The 14,577-nt window shown below is 48.4% G+C and overlaps 1 protein-coding gene across 3 annotated transcripts; it reads left to right on the forward strand.

The window, feature by feature from the left end:
• Positions 1 to 683: 683 nt before the first annotated feature.
• Positions 684 to 8,464, forward strand: LMO2 (LIM domain only 2). 3 transcript variants are annotated; one of them, XM_040068507.2, is made up of 4 exons: positions 684 to 945; positions 1,664 to 1,841; positions 4,487 to 4,702; positions 7,508 to 8,464. In XM_040068507.2, the coding sequence occupies exons 2-4, from the start codon at positions 1,801 to 1,803 to the stop codon at positions 7,725 to 7,727; spliced, it is 477 nt and encodes a 158-aa protein (XP_039924441.1). In that variant the 5' UTR covers positions 684 to 945; positions 1,664 to 1,800; the 3' UTR covers positions 7,728 to 8,464. The 3 variants fall into 3 exon arrangements, with proteins under 3 accessions (XP_039924441.1, XP_039924438.1, XP_039924440.1); XM_040068504.1 differs by lacking the exon at positions 684 to 945 and adding an exon at positions 1,175 to 1,226; XM_040068506.1 differs by lacking the exon at positions 684 to 945 and adding an exon at positions 1,338 to 1,534.
• Positions 8,465 to 14,577: the final 6,113 nt, after the last annotated feature.

Genomic DNA, 14,577 nt, shown 5'->3' on the forward strand with positions numbered 1-14,577 from the left:
GCCGGAAATTAAATAGTTATCATATAATTCAGTCCTGTCTGCGAAAACCTGACAAAAGAGCCTTTTCCTTCAACAGAAATGAGAGCGGCTGTCCTGCTGTAATAGCTTAAAATACATTGGAGATAATGTGCTTAAAGAATAAGAAAGATGTGTTCTAATGACCAGTGATAGCTCTAAAGTATTTCAAGAGCTTGGTTCAAAGCCCCTTGAAAGGAATAGCAGTCCTTCTGCTGACATTACTAATCTTGGGATCGGGCTCATTAATGTATTGCAGATATTATATCCCCAGCTGCCAAAAAGCTGGGAAAAAAAAAGGGGAGAACGTAGTCATAAAAATAGACATCAAATACATTTCCCTTCTGGGAATTAATACAGAAGTGAAATATTGCTGCTGCTACTACTCTCTGGGGCTTTATTACAGATATTCCTTTACTGTTTTTCAAGGAATTAACGGGGCAAGCAGTTCATCTCATCCAGAGCTCTGCCTCCAGCAAGGGCCAGCGCCTAATGCCACAGAGCCTGGCAAAGGCTGGCATTGCCGCAATAGTTTTCACCCCGGCGTTTTAAATCAGTCCTTTCCGGGATGTGCTGTGCTGATGGAGAGGAGGAAGGGCGGGAGGGAAAACTGACATGTTCTGGCAAGTCTTTCCCCATCTTCGGCCTCTCTTGGATTAATTACAGATCGATACTTGGTTCTCGCCGGCTTTTATAGCTCGTTAGCATCACGCGGTCCCGGGGTGTAAATTTGTTACACGGCTCGCCGAGAATCCGGGGATGTCTGGAGGCAAGTGTCCCCTCGGGGCTACGGATGAGACGCAGCTGAGCTGAGCAGTTTGAACTCCGGGCGGACGAATAATGCTCGGGATCTTTACCTGCGGCTCTCCCTGCGTGCGTGTGGGCATGTGCGTGTCCGTGTCACAGAGGGAGAGGGCGAGCAGAGGGATGGTGAGTGCCGCTCCCGTGTGCCGCCGAGAAGGCGGCACAATCCGGAACCAGGCGCTTTTTTTTTTTTTTTCTTCTTTTTTTTTTTTCCCCCTCCCAGCTCTTGGGATCGTTCTCGGGTCGCCCACCTGCCTGCCCGCAGAGACAGCGTTATTAAGGGAATAATAACGGGAGAACGCCCGGGCAGCCCCCATCCCCGGCTCCGGGGAGCCCCGCTCTGTCTCTTTAAGGAACCCAGCGAGTCGTGATGCTGCTGTTTGTATTGCCGAATCCCCGGGAGTGCAGTTAAGAAACGGGCAGCTGTCTCTTTAAGTGTGATTTCCTTCTATTGTATTTGAATCGTGATCAGGAAAAAGGAAATGAAACCAGAGAGCCGGGGCTGAGCCACGGAGTAATAATAATCGCGGGGATGCGGCCGCCGCCGCTCTCAGCGCTGCCGCCGGGGCGCGGAGCGTGTGCGGAGCTGCGCGCTCGGAGCCGCTGAGCGCCGGGCTCGGAGCCGCGGTGGCGGCCGCGGTGGCCGCCGCCCCCCGCCCGCCGCGGGAGCGGCCCCGCCGGCCGGGGCGCGGGGGGAGCGCGGCGGGGATGGGAGGTCAGCGCCGGGGGGGCCGTGCGGGGCCGGGGGTGGGGTGTGGGGGGCAGAGCCGTGCGGGGCCGGAGCGCAGCCCCAGCCCCTGCGTGTGTGTCTCTCTCTCTCTCTGTGTGCGTCTCGGTGCCGCAGGAGGAAATCCTGTGAATGTCATCGCGGGGCGGCGGGGCAGCGCGGCCGGCGACAAGGCTCCGCGAGCAGACAGCGTCTGCGGGGGCGGCGGGGGCAGAGCCCACCAGCGGCACGCCACAAAGGAACCGGCCCCGCCAATGTCATCGGCCATCGAGAGGAAAAGCCTCGATCCTTCCGAGTAAGTGCGCGCTTTTTCTGCCCGGTCCTCGCCCCCTCCCCGCTCGCCATCGTCCCCGGCAGCCCCGCGGTGCCCCCCGTGCTCCCCCGACGGAGCCGCCGCCGGCATTGTGTGCCCGGCAGCCCCGCAGGGCTTCGGCGGCAGCCCCCGCCGCTCCGACCCTCCTTCCCCCGCGGGGCTGCCGGTGTGGGGGAGCTTGCGGAGAGCCCCCCAAGTTGTGGGTAGGAGCAGCCGGGAGACGCGATTCCCCCCGGGCAGGGCATCTCCCTCTCGCTCATCCCACGGCGGGGTGGTGGGGATGCTCGGCGAGAGAGAGAGAGAGAGAGAGAGAGCCATCCCGCTTCCCAAGCTTTCAGGTTTTCCATCCCGGGGGACCATCTCTGCCCCATTCCCGATCTGCCCAGCTCGCTGCAGCCGATCAGCGAAAGGTCAGGGCTGTTATCTGCGGGTGCCCAACTTCCACGTTTTCATAATGCAACTTCCAAAGGCTCGTAGAAAGCTTCGGTGGGGGCTGGGTGTTCTGCTAAGACCGTGTCGACAGACTTGATGGACGCGATGTAGGAGAGGAGAATTTCCCTCCCTGGATTTCCCACTCAGGGAAGGCACCGGCTGCTGCCGTGTCCAGATCCAGGCTTTCTCCCGGGCTGCGCTCCCGGCGTCCCGTCCCGTCCCGTCCCGTCCCGTCCCGTCCCGTCCCGTCCCGGCTGCACGCCTAGGGACGGGAACTCAGCGCAGACCCAGGGTCACTTCGGCCCTGGATGTGCTAATTAACTGCACTTAGGCTTGTCTGGGATCGCGATAAGAGAGATGAGAAAAGAAATATATTCTAAAATCTCCGTTTCCAGATAATGCTTGAAACATCGCTCTCAGTAAATTGAATCATTCGTGGTTTGTTTCCTGTGAGATACTAAAAATGCCATCGCTCGGAGCACGGAGCGAGCACATGGGAGCTGCTGCTTTTGGGGATGAAATCACTTCATTCCACGGTGGTTTTACATGTCACCTTTCCTTTTATGCTGTTTTTAAAGAAACGCCGATCCCAGCTCCTAATGATGTCCAGCTTTCAACTGCAAAGTGGCTTTTATTTTTTTTTTTTTTTTTTTAAAATCTTTATTTGTTTACCTGCCTTGTGTTCTGGTGGCTTAAGTGCTGGCTTAGAAATCCACGGACATCAAAAGCCTAATGAGTAAACCAGGACTGCTGTTCTGCATAAACATCCGTTGGGCTGTTCCGGAGCTTGGGGCTCTCAGAGAAACCTGGCTTGAGATTCCCAAACACCCCTCAGATGAAATATCTTGGGGCACGCTCCAAAGTCTCAAATAACGGATAATAAAGGATAATGATGTGCTCTTCCCTTGTGCTGGAAAGCTCTCAGAAGCTGTCAGCACGGAGCCCACGTGTTAGGAAAGGGAGCGTGCGGCCCAAAAGGACAAATTTGGAAAAAGCAGGGCCTAACCACGAGTTCCCCATGATTTTAATGAAAACTCACGGGACGGAGAGCTGGCAGGAGAGGGGTGTTACGACACAGCTCTCAGGGCGCAGCAGTTCAAACTTAGAAGGGAGAAACCGGAGCAGAATAGAACCAGATAACATCTCAGGGCTCAGCTTGCCTAAATAAAAACTGCAGGATCACTTTCTCAGCCCAGAAGCTCTTGACCAGAGGTCGTTCCTCCCTGCTGAAGAAAGTAATTTTTTGCCCAGAAAACTGCTGATCCGGTAAATAAGCAGGAGTAATACAATTTTTTTTGCCTGTTGCCCGCTGGAAACCGGGAGCAGAGCTTCTTCATCAGCGTAGGTCTCCTCTGCCCCCGCCAGCCCAGGGGAGGACAGACCAATGACAGAGGCAAATTGCTCAGGGACTCTGTGCTGGAGCACTAATCCAATAATATGAAAAAAATTGGGGTCCGCTCTACTAGCCACAGGCTTGAAATGAAGCAAGTGCTTAAGGGATGGGTCCAGTAGATTTTTTTGACTTCTCTGGCATTTGGGTGAAGCCAAAAACTTTCAAAACTGAGCTCAGGCACCGTTCTTTTATTTATTTTTTTTCTGTTATTTTTTATTATTTTTTTTTAAGTTGTGAAATTACCCCAAAAGACCTAGAAGTCCTTAAGAAAGCAGCTTTGAAGAAAATTCTCGCTTCTTTTCCCAGAATTATCCTAGATCTCCAAGCTTTTTAGAAAAAGGGAACAGAAGGAGGTGCATAAAGAATCAGCGCTAATATCACAATAAAGATTTGTGCCTCCTTTCACTCACGGATGTGTAAATCCCAGATAATTGAGGTATGTTGGCATAGACCCATCCCAGGGGATTCTTGTCCTTGGCTAAGGGAAAAAAAGAAGTCCTGCAGCAACGTGAGGTAAAACGCTGCCTTTATTAAAACCGGCAGCGGGACTTGAACCAGTTGGGCAACAGAATCAGCTGTTGTGTTTATCCATTTCTGAGAAGTGTCAAGCTTAGTCTCCAAATTTCCATTTCCCAAAGGGAAGTGTAAAATCCCTCAGGTGCCCGGTGAAAATGAGCAAAAACCAGGACGCCATCCCTGCCCTAACCTGTCCGAGCTCGTGGTTTGTTTCGCTTTTCCCTCTCCTCGCTCGGATGCTCCCGGGGTGGACGCCCCTCACCCAGCGGCTGTCTCATTCCCTCAGGGAGCCGGTGGATGAGGTGCTGCAGATCCCCCCGTCGCTGCTGACATGCGGGGGGTGCCAGCAGAACATCGGGGACCGCTATTTCCTGAAGGCCATCGACCAGTACTGGCACGAGGACTGCCTCAGCTGCGACCTGTGCGGCTGCCGGCTCGGCGAGGTGGGCCGGCGCCTCTACTACAAACTGGGCAGGAAGCTCTGCAGGAGGGACTATCTCAGGTAGGCAGCCCACTCCTCACACCCTTCCTCCCTCCTCCCCGTCGTTGGGAGTAAGGAATTCGTTTGGAATGGCTCTCGAAGCCTGGCAACGGGCGTAACAGCGTCTGTGGGCTTAGGTTTGCGGTATGGGCTCCTGTCGTGGGATCCCTGAATTGTTTGGGTTGGAAAGGGAGCTTACAGCTCCTCGCATTCCAGCCCCTCTGCCGCCTTCCACTAGGACAGGTTGCTCCAATTGCCCTGCAGCCTGGCCTTCCAGGGATGGGGCATCCACAGCTTCTCCTTCAGGCCCTCACCTCAGGGAAGAACTCCTTCCCAATATCCCAACTAAACACGCTCTCTGTCACTTCAAAGCCATTCCCCATTGTCCCATTCCTCCATCCTTTGTCCAAAGTCCATCTCCAGCTTTCCTGGAACCCCTTCAGGCAGTGGAAGGGGCTCTAAGGTCTCTTCAGAGTGCACAGCCCCAACTGCCTCAGCTTGTCCTCATATTTTTGGGATCCATATGCAGGTGCTTTTAGTATTGCTGGGATTCTTCAGGAAGTTATAGATAAAACTTACCTGTGTTGGTTAAACAGACAACTTGGAGTTGTTTATAGCTAAGTCTTTAAAAGTTTGGGGGGGGGAAAAAAGCATTTTTTAATGTAAGTGAAAGCAGTGCTACACGTTGTGGACAAACCAGAATTATTTGATATTGTGAAGAATACAGAAGGAGATCCTAGGACTCAGCATCTGTCATCCTGCACACACCTAACCCCATAGCTCCCAGTGAAGGGTCAGTGTGGCGTTCTGGAAAGCAGAAATTGGGAAAAGGGGCCAAATTCCAGCAATCTCCCACTGACCTGGCAATGAGCCCATTCCCCTGAGTGCTTTTTAAGGAGGTTTCTGCTTCCCCCAGTATTCCCTTGGAGCTTAGAGGTGTTTAAACCCGGGTAAGAGGCGAAAGATCATTTGGGTTTTGGGCATTCTTAAGCCTGGTGCTGAATAAGCCAGAATTTGCACATTTTGCAGAATCAGATCCTAGAAATACACTTGTTATGGGCTTTTTCATCAATAACTCTCCGCCTCCCAGTTTTGCCGAAATTTGTAAGTAAAGGATTAATTGGAGACTAAGACATTTCACAAAAAATTGATAACAAAGGATTTCTACATTCTTGATTAAAATGGCCTGATCCTTGTTGTGCCGGTTGTGTTCCATTTCTTCTAATGTTTCCCTAAAGTGTCAGGAGGTTTGTGGAACAGAATAATGGTATTTGGTATTTTTCCAGCTTTTTTTTTCCTGAAGGCTAATTTACCTGCCAATAAAAATGAAACCAAAATCTCGGTGGACTTCCTAATTATGCTGTCCCGAGGCTTTGCTGATGGGAATTTTGCTGAGCAAAAATTAAGGACTGAGTTCTGCTAATGGGGCCGCTTGTAAATCCAGCAGTGATCCGGTGTTAATTACCCTTCCCAGATACTCGTTCCATCTTAAAATGGAAGCAACAGGAAGTATGGCAATACAATTAATGCATTTTCTTGCAGTGAAATCCAACGGTTTTATTTATTTAATAATGCAGCAGATAATATCTTCCCTCATTAATGAAAAATTTGGCAACCTTTGTGTAACCTTAGCGTTACTTTCACCGGGCAGGAGTGAACACTGACATCTCCTGGTAGACAAAAGGAATTATGTTCTTTCTCCTTAAAGGTCTCTTAATTTACCAGACACCCCTTTTCCAGTTCAGAAGGTGACTTAAATCAGGCACAGCACATGCAGGAGATGTGTAGGAGGTGGAAAAAAAGCCCTTTCCAGGATTAGTATGGAAGTTTAGAAGTCAAAGTCGATGAATGCATCACCTGTAGCATTCCTCCCTTTTAAGAATAAAAAAATCAATATATTCATGCTTCTTATTACCGATTTGACTTAATGAGCTCTGCAGGGCACTCATTAGAGGCTCCTTTTCATAGACAAGATCATGAGGACCCCAGCAGGGTTCCTCCATGAGGACTAAAGAGCAGTCCACAGCATAAAATTGTCTCATAGGTGTCTAGGAGGTCTTAGAATGTGTCCTTCTTAAACCCATCAGGAGTGACTTCACGGAGCAGGAGTGTGTGCCTTCGTGGATATAGAAATGTTTGAAAGAATTTCCAGCGTGGAGGCACGGACAAAAGGCAGGAGAGCCTTAGACCATGGCTTATCCCAACTCCTTCCCGTAAATTACAGGGCAACAGCTTAAGAAATGAAAAAAAATATATTAACAAAAGGTAATTTCTGTCAATCACATAAGTGGAAGCGTTAATATGGCACAACTTTATTTGGTGCTCTGGGCAACCTTCGCTCCTCCAATTCAGGATAAGGGCATTGATCAGAGAAGCCAATTATATTGATTGATTTGAGCAGATTTAGATTGGATATTAAGGAAGAAATTCTTCCCTGTGAGGGTGCTGAGGCTCTGGCACAGGTTGCCCAGAGAAGCTGAGGCTGCCCCTGGATCCCTGGAAATGTCCAAGGCCAGCTTGGATGGGGCTCTGAGCAACCTGGGATAGTGGAAGGAGTCCTTGCCCATGGCAGGGGTCGGCATAGGGCGGACTTTAAATTTCCTTCCAGCCCGACCCATTCTGTGATTTTATCCAAGGTGAGCACCTTGGATTTTCTGTTTTAATTTTCGGTGTTGCAAAGTTTCCAGTTCTGCGGGGCAGCTTTCCACATGACCTCTCTCTGACTCGGTCCTGCTGGATCCAGGGTGCTGTGCTCTGGTTCTGGCCGGGTTTTCCCGGGCCGGCCAGCAAAGGAGCCGTGCTCACCTCTGTGCCGTGTCGCCGCAGGCTCTTTGGCCAGGACGGGCTGTGCGCCTCCTGCGAGAAGCGGATCCGCGCCTACGAGATGACCATGCGGGTGAAGGACAAGGTCTATCACCTGGAGTGCTTCAAGTGCGCCGCCTGCCAGAAGCACTTCTGCGTGGGGGACAGGTACCTCCTCATCAACTCGGACATCGTGTGCGAGCAGGACATCTACGAGTGGACTAAGATCAACGGCATGATCTAGCGCGGACGTGCCTGGCGCTCCGCGACGGACACCTCCCGGGCCCAGCTGCGCCCAGGAGATCACCCCTTGGGCTGTGGGCTTTGGAATGGGGGGGAAACACCACGCAGTCGGCCCCCGGCAGGCAGCGCTACGCAGAATGTAAAACTACACCCAGGTGAAGGAGGGAGAGCAAAGCAATAGTAGCTAGACTGACTTGTGTTCACAGGACGGGCGGTAACTGACATCAGCTGGCAGCCGGGGACAGACACAGCACCACTTCCCATCCTCCCCACTGGAACAGAGTAGGGACTTCTGTAAAGAGATGTTATGACCTTGTCACCTGCAGACTAGGATTGTGCAATTCCGTTTTCTTTCTGTCTTGTTTTCTCTGCTGAGTTTAGATGACAAGCTCCCACGGTAGGTGTGACGAGGAATGCTGGAAGGAAGGAGCCATCCCTCACGTGGCCGTTCCATATGGCCTCGCGCTTCGGGTGGGAGTTATTTTTTGCATGGATTTTTTTCTTTTTCCTTTGAGAATGAACAGTGCATCCTCTAGTCCCAAACTCTTCTTTTAAAAAACCCTGCTGAATAGTTGTTCTCGGGCACTGCTGTCTCAAGACAAGAGGCTCCCCAGATCATTTCTATGCAAATATAAATCTAAAGAGTTGTTCAACTATTTTATTAACTTAGATTATATCAATAAAATATTTGTTGTGTGTAGTAAGACTCTGCAGCTTTAATAAAAATAATGAAAGGTTTGAGTGTTGTTATCTTTTTTTTTCTTTTTTTTTTTTTTTTAGAGTTGTGCTGGATTCTTTTTTTGTTTGTATTATTAACTTTATTTTTTTGCAGCAGCAGGGTTTCTACTCTTTGTCTACAGCTGGATCCACTTCGGGTTGCCTTTCAAAGAACAAATGTGAGAACACCAAGGGCTCAATAAATCTTGTGCTCTTCAAGCTAAGGAATTAGATTGTGCTCTAGGAGAAATTAGTGTTGTGTGACACTTTGGTGTTTATGAGGATGCTTTGAGGCTGGTTCTGGGTGTTTTGCATCAGACTGAGTCTCTCTGATGATCTCGGAGATTGTGTAAGATTTGGGTCTTTTAGAAAGGTAGCTCATCCTGATTTCACTCTGGATTATGGAATCCAGGATAATAATATCACAAGAACCAATAAACGTATTCAGAAAGATTTCATTTCAGTCATCTTTAAGGTCCCTTCCAACCCAAACCATTCCATGATTCTATGATATCATTTTCTCTACAGCTTATTTTTCCTGAGGTGCACAGTCTAAGTTTCTTCTTGCCTGAAAGCTGTCTCATGCCTCTGAGAAACTCTGACTTCTCATCTCTGATTCTACATTATTATTTCTGAGAGTGGGACTACAGCTGCAAGTTGCGTTGAAAGGCACTAAAAATTAAAGCTTTTCCCACGAGTGAGCAAGTCTGGCACCCACCCAGAAGGTGCTTGGCAGGTCCATTCACTCCATCACGACTGACACACCGGCTATAGCACCTAAACCTGTGGATATCTACTTGGCTCTTCTCGATAAACTTTGTCACCCAGGGGATGTCCCAGCCACTCATCAATGACAACGTTCTGCCTTTTACAATGGATATTCTGAGAGCTCTTTTCTTGCTTCTGCTGTCGTGAGTAGAGTTGGGGAGAAACCCTTGGAATCTTGATATCAGTGAAATTGGAAACTGCACCCAATGAGAACAGCTTGGAAAGCAGGGTTTGAGGGCGCTGATATTTAGCCATTTTCCAGTGATATGCTGACCTCTGGAGGCCACAGGCAGCTGGTTATAATTATATTTATAATTATTAGCCTGAGTTCCTGCCATTTCTGTCCAGCTAGAAACAAAGCCTAAAGTCCTTAATGAGTTTGTCTCCAAAGCTTGGTGGGGGTAGCCAGGATGCTGAGGTGGGGGTGCACAGTGGTTCTCCGGGTGGTGTCACACGTACACAGAGTGTGAGCTGCAACAGGGATGATTTTCATGATTTCACCCCACAGAAAACGTTGACTGAAAATTTAGGGCAGTGGGCCTCGTTTACATCTGGACTGAGGTCAGGGGAGAGTGTTAATAGCTCAGAGAGATCTTGTGGGTTTGCACTAAGTAGACCAAGACCTCTGTTTCGTTCTCACCACAGAAAGGGACTTTTGGCAAGATAGTCCAATGTTTTGCTTCTCATTTACCCTCTGGCAGAATGGAGATGTTCTCATTTATTCCATGAAAGTTCCTAATGCAAAAGCACTCGTTATTATGTGTGAGGTCTAGTTTACACAGGGTAAATATGTTTTTTAGACCCAAATGTATGTATTTGTAAAGGAAGGGTCCCCAGTGGGTATTATTTTTAATAAGACCACCAGTTTTATTTAGTCAGTGTAACTTCAGAAAGAGCTTAAGCTGAACTGGAAAGTGCCAGAAGAGCCACCACTTGAGCAGCAGTATGGCTCTCCCCAAATAATTACACCAATCTGGACAGATTCCCAATGCTTGCTCTCCGAGTCCAAGGGGAGCAGATTTCTCTTGGAATTAATGTAAGCAAAGCTTTACCTCATCTTGGTTATGTTCCTTACAGAAAGGACCCTCTCCTGCAGAAACAAGAAAATAAAATGTTCCAAAAGCTACAGCAAAAAGGAAAGCAGAGCTGATTTAAAGTCCTAAGCGAAAAGCACAAAAATCAGAATACAACTTCATCGCAGATACTCAAATGCGTCGTCCTTTCCGTGTTTTCGCTATCAGCAGTATTTTAAAAGGCGTATCATCCGTCAAGATTCCCCTTCTTTGTCCCCATTATTCAGTGTCATGGCAGGAAGATGAGAGCATTACCATCCATATCACTCCTTTAATTCCCTGCCCTTGAATAAGGGCAATAAGAGCCCCGCATAATAGAGTTTTCAGCAGAGAGAGTAAATGGGAATCGGTTGTTAATTCAATACAGGATCCAGAAGCCTCCCTTCTCTTTTCTCAAGGTAATACTCTGCCTCCAATTGTCATTATAGCCGAGAATGAAATTATTTGAATTCTGGACACATCAGCACAAAACCCAAGACTCCCTGCCAATTTCGTTGCCTGCTTGGGAGAGAACATCAGAGAGCATCACTCATTTATACGACTGCCAGCCTGAGACTGTAAATTCAGAAAACAAGGAGGCCTCAGGTGCTGCACTTTAACAGGTCTTTCTGCTCCTGAATCTGCCCCACTCGCACACAAGGTAACATTTTATCTCTGAAAGGCAAAGCTTTCAAGCATCTGCCAGAGCACACGCTCTGCGCGGCCTGAATGTGAATTGAAAATGAGACTATTAAGTTTATTAATTGGTATCGGTGACTTAAGGCTTTGAAGGAGATTCATGGCACTCGGGAAAATAATCTATAAAGATTTTTGTTGCTCTAAAAAGGCAGTGCAGCATCAGCTTATTTCACTTGCAGCGGGTTCGTCTCTTTTATGGAGCACATACTGCACTGCAGGCAAAGGGAATTTTAATGGACACTGGAAAAAATTATCTATTCCTCTGTCCCACAACAACTTAAAAAAAGCCCATAAAAAGACACAGAACAGAGAGATTGAGATACACTATCACAAAACATTTAAGGCACTATAATTAAATTAGGATTCAGAAGTCTGTCAGTGAGATGAAGATCAAACTGGCAGAAAGTTGAACCCTGTTTGAAGCAACTTGTTCCCTCCTGCTGAGGGTTGCTTTGTACCAGGCTAATGAGAAGGCACATCTCGGAAAAGTTCCTAACAAACCAGCAGATCGCTGATGGTAATTAATCAGCGTGGCTTGCAGGAGCACACACCATTTTCAAGTGGCTTGCAGGCATTAATTAATGTGTTATTGTATTTCTTGCTCCCATTTTAAGCCACAAGCCCTGCCCCGTAGCAGGCCGTGCATGACAAATTTCGATTCTTTAAAGATTTCCAGGGAAGTGATTTTTCTCTTTTTTTAGTGAAAAATTGAGTGCACCTTTTGCTGAGTGCTCCATGATCAGCTCTGCTCTGTATCTGGCAGATTCCAGTTACATTTACAGCTTGGCATAAGGCAGCAAAGCCTGTAGCCAAGGGGGAATGGACTGCAGGAAGGCTGAATCCTGTGGAGGTGCTGGAGCTGGAGGAGAGGCAGCAAGGAATGTTGTAACAGGAAGCGACTAGGGTGATGGAAACCTGTCGCTTTGCAGTGTTGAGAGAGAAATAACATTTGAAAGCCCTGACCCAAGAGAAACAACTCCTCCTGCAGTCCAGTAGCTCTGTACCAGCTACGTTTCATGTGATTCCTGAGATGTTTCCTCTTCCGGGCTGTAACTTCTTGGGTTGTTTGATAAAACAGTCATAGGGCTTTGGTTTTCTCTCCTCCTCGGATGTGTTTTCCATCCCGTCTCAGACAACTTTACCAATGTATTTTGTTTTTCAGATACAGAGATGCTTCACTTATTTACTTAAGTTTTAAAGAAACACAATAAAAGTGGAATTCTCCTTCAATAAGGCACGTAGTCTTCAGTCTGGCATTGTGACACCTCCCCAAACCAGCACTTATCATGTTGCTATCTCACTGAAAATGTCCAAGACCTGCATTAATCAACCTAAAGATGCTTTGCAACACTGGGAAGCTCCCAGTGGGCTCTAAGGTAAGGCTCCATCACAAGGTGGCCGTGATTTTTCGCAGTCCATGGCTGCGAGCGAGCGCCTGGCGAGCCGTGATGCAGCCGCCCTGGAATTCCTGGAGCTGGCCCAGCAGCGAGTGTGACCCACCACGCACGAGAAGCGTGCTGTCCGGCTGATAAGGGAACGTGCATCAGCAAACACGGCTTGTTTATCCCGTAAAAACCGCTTTGGAGGAGCGCAAGCAGAAAGAGCCCGGGTCTGCGCCACACAGATAAGAGCTCTGACCAAAAGGACGACCAAAGGTCGCACCAGGCCTCCTGGAAACTCCCAAAGAGAAGCTTTCAGTGGGAATGGATGACTAAGGGAATTGCAAAGGGCTTCAGGAGGCTTTTATCTGTGTGCTACCTCTCCAAATCCAGCTCAGCACTTCAGTCATTTGTTGTTGCATGCTCTGATGAATGCGCTCTGGCTCGAGGAGTTGGTAGCCAAAAATCCCCACCACTGCAGCCGTGACCGACTGCCCGCCTCGTTAACAATCTCAGCTAACGACTGAAGGACAGCGTGTGCAGCTGAAAAGTGAGCTGCTATCTGGGTCACACACATGTGGGGTTTTTTCAGGTCAGGAAAGACTCAATAGCAGTTTTCTCCAGGGATGCCTCATTGTTCTCTGTGCTCCTCAGGTAAAGGAAGATCTCCTGAGCTCCCACACAAAGCAAACAGGGTCGTGGCACTTTCCATGGGATCATGAAATATTCCTGCAGCCCCTTTCAGCGTGGCCTTTCACACATCCCTCAGGCCATGAACCACATGGTGACACCGGGAATCACACACAGTGAAACCGCTGAAAATTGTGTGAAATTAGAAATATTTCTGAGGCAAGAAACATGCCTTTCTATGCCATCCATGCTCTCTAAAGTAAATAAACTTTTTTTTTTTTTTTTTTTTTTTTTAAATACTTTCCCAGGTAATGTTTCCATTTGTAGTAGTAGCTTCTATTTGATTTATGTGAGAGGATGATAGGAATTGAAAACCAGCTTGGAGCTAAGCCAGGCTGCGAAAGACTAGAACTTGGCTACGCCGCTTTGTGTCAACATGGAATCTTTGATCTGAGGAAAAAAGCGCGGTCTATCAACATTGCTCTCCAAGTGGGATTCCAAGCTCTCCAAACACGCATAAATATTTCAGACCCGTTTTGGAGCTAAGAATCTGAGACAAAAAGATTCGCTAATAACCAAAGACAAGCCTGAAGCCACCTTGATGCAGAGCGGGGAGGACTGGGCGTGGCTTTTCGATAACCTCAGGCAGCCGATGCAGGCAAAAGCATCCACGCGGGAGATGGTCCAGAAGGATGAAAGCTGGGAGCAGACCCCAGGTGCTTTGTAAGCACATGACAAAGTCCACTGGTTGATTCTTGGAGATTCCCTGGACTTCATCTGACTGAGGAGCTGCCAAGGCTAATTTACCATTGTGTGTGAGGTTTGGGAGGGGTTTTGGTGGTTTAGCCTGGGTCTACGTGGCTGTAGCAAGATTTTTTCAGCTGTTGTTTCATTGTGTCAGGAGGCAGCTCGAAGCTGTGCTCTCCCAGAGATCCCATTTGTTACTAAAATGTCTAACAAGCTCCCGTGCAATACTTTGTTTATTCATGCAGACATTTCCCCGAAGTTGTGGCTCCGCTCCCCTCCCTGTCATCTCTCACATCTCATCTGAGATTCACTCCTGTGAGGCCTGAAGATGCGACTTGTTATCAGTTCATATGTAAATTCCCCACCGTTCAAAGGACTGCTGAACCGTCTATGTTTGTGTGATTCACAGGGTCACCGCCGGATCTCACACATCCCGCTCTGAATATTCCTACCCCGCTCCTTCCCTGCTCTTTATTACGGTCACTCCTTGTGTTCCGGTTAATTTTACATGATCAGATTTCCAAGCCAAGGTCACTGCCTGGTTATTCCTGTGAAGCCCTGACCTTACTGCGTCTTTGCTACAGCAAAGAACAAACCCAATGAGAACAGCGTAATAACAACGCAAATTCTCTGCACCTCAGCTTCTTTCTTGCTACCAATTCCCCAAGCTGCCTCCTCCCCTAAAAGTCTCAGTTTTGCCCACGTACTACTGTCCATTTAGAGCGCTAAAAAGCTGATCTTTTGAAGAGCAGACCGTTCCCCAAAACCTTAGCACATTAGTTGAATTTCCAGAGACACTCAGCACACGGTGGTTAAGATCCCCAGGGTGTCATTTCATTAGATTTTCAAGAAGTAAAAA

This window comes from Hirundo rustica, chromosome 6 (assembly GCF_015227805.2).
Source record: "Hirundo rustica isolate bHirRus1 chromosome 6, bHirRus1.pri.v3, whole genome shotgun sequence".
NCBI classification, from domain to species: domain Eukaryota; kingdom Metazoa; phylum Chordata; class Aves; order Passeriformes; family Hirundinidae; genus Hirundo; species Hirundo rustica.

Coding starts and splice junctions, on each gene's coding strand:
- LMO2 (XM_040068504.1), top strand. CDS start 1,190: ATGCTGCTGTTTGTATTGCCGAATCCCCGGGAGTGCA. Junction 1,227..1,663: donor GCCGAATCCCCGGGAGTGCA/GTTAAGAAACGG, acceptor TCGGTGCCGCAG/GAGGAAATCCTGTGAATGTC. Junction 4,703..7,507: donor TGCAGGAGGGACTATCTCAG/GTAGGCAGCCCA, acceptor GTGTCGCCGCAG/GCTCTTTGGCCAGGACGGGC.